The sequence below is a fragment of the Hylaeus volcanicus genome, chromosome 8 (assembly GCF_026283585.1).
Source record: "Hylaeus volcanicus isolate JK05 chromosome 8, UHH_iyHylVolc1.0_haploid, whole genome shotgun sequence".
Taxonomy (NCBI): Eukaryota; Metazoa; Arthropoda; class Insecta; order Hymenoptera; family Colletidae; genus Hylaeus; species Hylaeus volcanicus.
The window spans coordinates 18,605,330-18,613,869 of NC_071983.1; the positions used below are offsets into that span (position 1 = coordinate 18,605,330).

At 33.5% G+C, this 8,540-nt stretch overlaps 1 protein-coding gene across 3 annotated transcripts in view; it reads left to right on the top strand.

Annotated features, from left to right (window-relative positions):
- LOC128880647 (zinc finger protein Elbow) overlaps positions 1-8,540 on the top strand; it is a 48,434-nt gene continuing 39,894 nt past the window's right edge. For all 3 annotated transcript variants that reach the window (XM_054130937.1, XM_054130939.1, XM_054130936.1), the window contains exon 1: positions 1-385. Coding sequence is in view for 1 of the 3 variants with exons in the window: in XM_054130936.1 (XP_053986911.1) it covers positions 323-385 (63 nt within the window). In the remaining 2 variants the exon portion in view is untranslated. The remainder of the gene's footprint in view (positions 386-8,540) is intronic.

Consider the following 8,540-nt stretch of genomic DNA (forward strand, 5'->3'; position numbering starts at 1 on the left):
TCGGTCGACGGAACAGTCGCGTACCTACTCAGTAGCGATTCGAACTCGAAGTCGGTCGTGAGGAGTATATATTATTTGTTCTGTAATGCGTACCGTGTATCCATTTTTCTTTATTTTCTTGTACATTCTAGTGTGTTGTGTTTCTTGCACTTTCGAAGAGAATTGTGTCCATACGGAATACGCTTCCGGAAACCGACAAACGATGTTTTTACCATTTGTCAAATTTTTGTTCGTCAGTCCTCTGTGGATTGTCGCAAGTGATCACAGTATTCTTTATTAATAGCAGAGTTGTGCGAGATAAGAGAGCAAACATTTTTCTAAGATGTTGACTTCCAGTGCAAATCAGTATCTCCGTCCGGAATATCTTACACCTCTGCCAACTACGGTTAGTGATGTGTTTTTGTACCTTCATCTCATGTTTTTCTCTAGCGCGAATACTGTGGGAATTTAGTGTAGTTAAAATATAAACATTCTGAATGTGTTGTAAAAGTACCATAGAACCGTAGACGATTTTTCTCGAAATATTTACCGTGTAATACTAAGTATAAAATGCATGACAAGTTTCGTCTATTATTTTCTATATATTTCTTTCAATGTAATCACGCTCGAACGTGATTTGGTATACCCATATGTGTTTCGCTATAAAAAGAGACGAACTCATCTTTAAATATAAAAGTACTCGATTAAATTGTGGATTTGCATTAACTGTGGAGCATATATCGTACATATCTCTAATAACTAACTTCGAGAAATATTTGTTACAAACATGGTTACCAAAACGATGCAACTAATGCAATAGCAGCCACTATCTGCTTGTTAAAATCGGCATTAAATAACTGTGTACCACGCATGAGAATCGTTTCAATGGCTCATTAATTGCAGCTGTCAGCGTTTCGTCAATCTCGTCGGAATGTATTTCATGTCTTATGCTTTAACTTCTGTGAACTACTTTGAGGACAGCGAGTGCTGGCAACATTTAGGCTTAGACGTTCATCGATTTATGTGCGCTATAAATCAAAACACGATTCGGTAACAAAGCTGCGTAACATAGACACAAGAAAACGTTCATACTGCAAATACGAACAATAGTTGCGGCATTTACATCTTTTTTTTACTTTTACATTTTCTTACTACCTTTCCGTGCGCTGTAAAGACGACAGTTTATATCGTTCATATACTTTCAACAAAAGCAAATCGATACACATATTTCTTAGTTTAGGAGTCTCTTTACCGGCATTAATATTTGATAATAAATATAAACTATTAGAACCTGACGGTAACTACTACAATTGCGACTAATAAGGTTGTAATTAAATTTCACTGTGATACGACACTGCACTATCGTCACAATATCGATGAATGTTATGGATCACTGTTAGCTAGAATTAGCACTTACCAAACAAAATAATTCATCCCTAAAGATGTTAGTTATACAAAATATCACTCTCTTTACAGTTTGTCTTTTTGTTCTTTTCCTTTCCATTTTTATAATTATTAATACTCGTTATATACACTCGTACAAAAAAAATAGGGAACACTTTATAAACCCTAAAAATTAGGCTATATTCCAATAGCTGTAAGTCGGTGAAAAATCATCGTAAAAATAAAATTAAAAAAGCGTTTTAAAGGTTGAAGTTTCAACTTTAATGTGCTATATGCGATTTTTAAATTTCTATTGTTTTTTTGTTTTTTGTTTTAAAAAATAACACTACATTTTGTTTCTTAAAATTACGTATTTTTAATAACTTAAAAGTCAATGAAAAAATTTTATTTCGAAAAGTTCAACTCAAATTGTGTAAACTACAATATGTTACCTATAAAATGCTTTTTTTAGAAATTATCCTATGATTGTTACTAACCGATTTATACGACTTAAAACAAAAATGCGCATTTCTTACAGAAAGTATCGATACTAGGTGAAAAATCATCGTAGACAAAAAAACAAATAAGCATTTTAACGTTTGAAATATCAATTTTAACGTAATATTGATGGTTTAAACAAATTTTTTTGTCTTTCTTGTTCTGTGCTGCAGAAAGGAATGCATTGTTTTGCGCATAAGTGACGAATCTTTAATACTGTGCAATTTAATAAAAAAATTTTTTTGAAAAATTTAACTCAAGTTCTAGAAACTACAACATATTACGTACAAAATGCTTTTTTAAAAACCTTTCTACGCTTTTTTTTCTGATTTGCACAATTTTGAAAGTTAACCCTTTTATTCTCTAAAGGTGACGATTACCGCCGACATTAGCGTTATCCAATGTGCAAGAATCACTTCTCCCAATTGATTCAAATTACGCGCCAAATTTTAGCGCAAGTGATTCTTGCAGTGTAGCAAACAAAACAAAATTTTAAAAATGCCGCGCAGACATTTGTCGGAAGTATAAGTTGCACGGATAATTGCACTTGCAGAAGAAGGTTTTTCTATGCGTTATATAGCGCAACGTGTTAATGTATCCATTTCCGTAGTGAGTAGAGCTTATGCAAGATATCAAGAAACAGGACATTACACGAGACGTGAAGGCAGTGGTCGTCGTCGAATAACTACGACCCGACAAGATAAACATCACCTTTAGAGAATAAAAGGGTTAACTTTCAAAATTGTGCAAATCAGAAAAAAAAGCGTAGAAAGGTTTTTAAAAAAGCATTTTGTACGTAATATGTTGTAGTTTCTAGAACTTGAGTTAAATTTTTCAAAAAAATTTTTTTATTAAATTGCACAGTATTAAAGATTCGTCACTTATGCGCAAAACAATGCATTCCTTTCTGCAGCACAGAACAAGAAAGACAAAAAAATTTGTTTAAACCATCAATATTACGTTAAAATTGATATTTCAAACGTTAAAATGCTTATTTGTTTTTTTGTCTACGATGATTTTTCACCTAGTATCGATACTTTCTGTAAGAAATGCGCATTTTTGTTTTAAGTCGTATAAATCGGTTAGTAACAATCATAGGATAATTTCTAAAAAAAGCATTTTATAGGTAACATATTGTAGTTTACACAATTTGAGTTGAACTTTTCGAAATAAAATTTTTTCATTGACTTTTAAGTTATTAAAAATACGTAATTTTAAGAAACAAAATGTAGTGTTATTTTTTAAAACACAAAACAAAAAAACAATAGAAATTTAAAAATTGCATAATAGCACATTAAAGTTGAAACTTCAACCTTTAAAACGCTTTTTTAATTTTATTTTTACGATGATTTTTCACCGACTTACAGCTATTGGAATATAGCCTGATTTTTAGGGTTTATAAAGTGTTCCCTATTTTCTTTGTACGAGTGTATTATTTTATAATTTTAAACGTTTGTATAATATGTAGATAAAATGTCAATGAAAAAGTGCTAAACAGAGAAAACAATGATGCCATACTTTATGCATCTAGTTTTAATTTTACACCGACTATTTGTAGAAATAATTGTCATATAATTAATTTGTAAAGAAACAGTTTGTGGTGTGTGCTAATAATAAAGAATGCTTTTTGCAAAGTCGTTATTAAGTAACTTATTTCAAGGTAGTAACTTCCGAAACCTCTATCAAGCTGCTTCTCCTAACAAAGTAAAACGAATTCTCACCTTTAACAGTCAAACACCAATATACCAGAATATGTTGTTTTCAAGACTATATCACATCGGCGGTGTATACATACTCTTATCGGTTATGCAACTCTATGAATGTTATATATACATCTAGGATCGGGTTTTTCGGGAATAGCAGGTTAATATTGGGAAAATACTTGAAAAGAGAGAACGAATTTATTATAAGAATAATCATAAAGGAGATTCTAAATTTTTTTTATGCGCTTCGGCACAACACGCTTCGACACGTCACGTTTTAAACACTACCTTTGGACGCTCGACACTCTCGCGCTACGTGCGACGTTGCCCAAGCTGTCATTTCTTTCAGTGGTTGCGCATTTTTATCTATTCTACGTACATATAAAAAACTTCAAAAAAGTAAAAAAATTACGCCAAGTACATGAAAAACTGGAGTACTCGAGGAGTTATCATTGAAAAATAGAAGATCTCTTTAAAAAACTAAAAGAAAGAAGAAAAATGTGTGTAATTGAAATGAGCTGCCAGTACACGGAGGTGCTTTCCAGCACAGTGCAATGGCGACACTGTGTAACAAAATGTAAAATTCTGTGCTTTTCAACTATGCGCAGCTAAAATGCTGTGTTCAACGGTGCTGACGTTCAGACCCTAATAACAACTCATGGAAAGTGACTGCTCCGCACTTTGGTGGTAAAATGAAGAAGCTAAATAGCGTATCTGCCACAAACTGAGACTGTTTAGAAATTTGCCTAGATTTCCGCGGCCTGGAAGTCATGCTTGGCGTGGCCAGCCAAGGTCAAGGTGTCGATGAATAAGAATTATTTTGAAATGCAAAATAATGAAAGTGTACTCATATTGTCAGAGTGTTAAAAAAACAAATTATCTGAAAGCTTGCGAGAGTAAAGGTATTGGCGTCGATGAATGACCTTAAAAATATTTTAAAACCCAATACAATGAAAGTGTACTCATAATATTGTCAGAGTTTTAAATTGACAATTTACCTGAAAGTCTGTGAGGGAGGAACTATGGGTCTTGATGATCTAAGAATGGATCGGTAAGCGAGTGAGGAGTGTAGACGGTACTGCAAGGTCGCTGAGAATCGTAGAATTAGCCATGCTGGATGAGCAATCTACCTATTAGAAAAGACATCCGGAATGGTGATCCAATAGCGAATGTAAACGGTTGCGGAATGTGGCATGTTCACTCTTGGCCTATCTATAGACCCGTTAAGCGAAGTTGTCTGAAGATTCTCCTCGTGGGATACTGAACAAAAATTCGATACGGAATGGTGGGTATTGGTAGAAATTGGGCGTCGAAAGACGGCTATGTGAACCTGTCACTCGACTTTCAAAAAATTAACTTTTTTTTACAGAATATGATAGTATTTCGTTTGTAGTTGATTGTAGTAACAATTGGTACGTTTGTAGTTCCATCATTTAATCAATAACAAAAAATTGAAAAAATTACCAGCACCCGACACATTGAGATATCTCAAATCTGTTTTTTCCATATGATTCAGAATCGATTTTAGTTTTTTGCAGTGATTTCCGTTTCGCTTGTAGTTAATAGTTTAAAAGTTATAAGCAATTGTTTATACGACTGAGAGGTGACTCTGTCAATTTTTAACTGACTTCGAAAAGGAGGAGGTTACTCAATTCGACGTATATATTTTTTTCTTTTTTTTTATGTTCACCGATTACGTCGAGACAGCTTGACCAATCGGAATGGAACCTCTTGCATCTGGTAGAGTATGTCTCCCAGGTGGTCCCGTTATCACTATTGGAAATTGGGTATAAGTGAATAATAAAATACTGAATTTGTAGATTAACTTTAGCTTTATTCACTAAATCAAGAGCAAACTGTTATTTTTTGCAACGAGGAGCTGCGTAACCCCGGGTCCACACCGCGGCGAATACGAACAATAACATAGCTTAAAAACGTTCGCAAAGGTGTTTCTACTGTCGCTAACATGCCGGCGAACATCTACGATGTTCGTACTCCAGTGAAATTGATGTTATTTTGTCGATCAAGGCGATCCGCATCCCCTCCATGGTTGGAAATGCTCGAAAGCAAACGATCGTTTACGACCACCCGCTGGCAGATACTCCAAAGGGATAATATGCGTGACCGTAGTTAATATTAGTTCCTTAATATTCATCTAAGTCTTTATGCTTTTTTTTGTTGTATCTTGATGAAAATATATGCAATATATTGGCGAGATTTTTCTGATAAAAATGATATCAAACACGACGCAATTCAGACAATTTTGAGTTTCACTTATGATAAGTAATAGGTATTCTTATAATATTAGCACTTGTTTATACTACCCAGTGACAAATTTTATTTGTATACATTGATATTTACAGAAACATCCGTCCATCCACCTTTTCATCCATTCATACATATATACATATAAAGAAAGTATCCCAAAAGTTTCTTTAATTTGAATTTGCCGCGCGCCTTGATGAGATACAGGTAGATGGAGCAATAAGTAGGATTAGCAAGGAAACCAAAGACATAGAAGGATTATATAACAACCACGTATTGGAATAGATAAATAGATAGAAAGAATTAAAAGTTACATAGGAAAGTTAAAGAATAAAGTGATAAAGAATAAAGTAAATAAGGAAGGGATAATTATAAACTTTAATTGTTGTTTCTTTGTTTACAGGTATGTAAATATTGTAAATAGTTTAATTAATAGAATAATAAAATCTCAATCTTTGTTTATAGAGAAACTTATTGGGTAATTTTGATCCCTAAAGTAATAAATAAAATAATAAAAACATTATATACATAATACTCTGCGCATAATAATAATAATAAAAATAATAAGAAGAAAATACATTTAAAAATTAGTTTGTTGTCCCGAACTGGAGCTTTCTCAAGTACAAACGAGATGTTATTATTTTCCATAAAAAAATGAATTTTTGAAAAGTTGGGTATCAGGTTCATATAACTACAAAAGTTACCTGGCAACAATTTTACAATCTGTTTCCTATTTTCGAACAGACTTTCTAATCGATTACTGACTCATAAAATCAAGTATTAATATTATAAAAATATTGCATATCGTAAACGAAACTTAAAGTTGTCTGAATTGCATCGTGTTTGGTGCCATTTTTATCAGGAAAATATCGCCAATATATCGCATATACTTTCATCAAGATACAACAAAAAATATACAAACTTGGATGAGTAATAAGAAAATAATGTTAACTTCGGTCACGCATATTATCCCTTTGGAGTATGTACCTACCTGCGGGTGGTCATAAAGACCAGCCCCACAGTTGGGAAGAATAGCAATGCCTAAGCTCCGAGGGTTTGAAAAGGGACAAGACCAAGGAAAAAGGCGATGTTATTCCCGAACGTGTTCGCCGGATCCACCACCTCCTGGATCGCTGAATTTGGTTCGCGAACACAGTTTTCGCCTAATTCAGCGGGGCTACTTTTACGATTTTACACCTATTTTAAGAGGGGCATTTGTTAGCGAACTCTGTTATTTCTCGTCCACACTACGGCGAAAACCGGTGAATAACAGGGTTAGCTAACATGTTCACGAACGATGTACACGAACCAGAGTTCGCCGCAGCGTGGATCCGCAGACTGACTGATGAACATTAAAAGAAAACCATAGAAAGAATTTCTAGCTGTGTACAGTGTAATTTTAGCATATCTGTTTAGTCTTTAGTAAACCACAGGAGGGGTACTCTCAGTCACTTGAGAGGGTAGGCCATAGCCTAAACGAAAACTTTCTCTTTCGTTATTCTGCAGTGACAGATATAACGTTGTGCATTTATTCTCAGTACATTTATTTTTGTAGTAAAATGACATGTTGCTATTTAGTAAATATTCTAACAAAGACATTCTACGATTTCTCATTTTTTACGTTTTTTTTTGCAAAAAACCGAAAAATTTTGCTGTACTACTTCTTATTCTGAAACGGATGGACCACTCGGATTCCTCGTCCAATAAAGAAACATTTGACTTTGATTTATTTTTTACCCCTTTATATCACTTTTATCGCAAAACAAGTATTATTTCACGTATGTTCGGCTTGAAATCGATGAAACTCCTTACATTTTGCTGCCGCACAGGTTTTCCCGATGACACCCTTTAACAAAATTTATGAATTTCTGTATTGTTTATAACTATTGTTATTTCAAATTTCGTATTTTTTTATGTAACTCGTCATGTAATTAATCAATACCTTCTACATATATTGACAGCTGATTTCATGCTGTTCCCATTTGGAAAAATTTATGAGTTTCTTAACATTTATAACTATTGTTATCGCAAAATTTCTATTCTTTGATGTAACTTGGCAAGAAATTAATCAATCGAGATGGAATTTTCTACATATAATGTCAAATGATTAATTATGTTCCCATTTAGAAACATTTTTGAATTTCTTAATGTTTATAATAATTGTTACTGCAAAATTCCTATTTTTTTATGTAACTCGGCAAGGAATTTACCAAATGCGATCAATCCTTTCACATTTAGTTGCATATATTATATTATGGGTGGAAGCAACAAATAAAATAAGAATATAGTTTTATATTAAATGATATTTTATTTATCACTTAGAGGCTCAGAGAGGTAGTCGCGTTCACCATCGAGGTAGTTTCTCAACTAACTGACACCCTAATCGTCGATCTCAAGTTTTCGGCACGGGTGTTTATATTAACGGGCTTATCGTCCTGTACTTCTAAGAACTAAAGAGCCGCGAGGACTTCAAAGAGGAAATGCCAGATTCATTTTTGTTATCGGACTAAATACAATATTTAGATCCAATTAGATCAACACAAAATTACCAAACTTGGTTTAACTTTCTGTTCGAGTGACAAAACATACATCATTAAATTATTGCTGTCATTATTGTTGAGAATAAGCACTATGTGCCTGTAATTTTGAACGTTTTCTGTAGTTACGCTCGTCAACGCAGTCCCCTCCTTACCGGGGGTCGGTTTTGCCTGA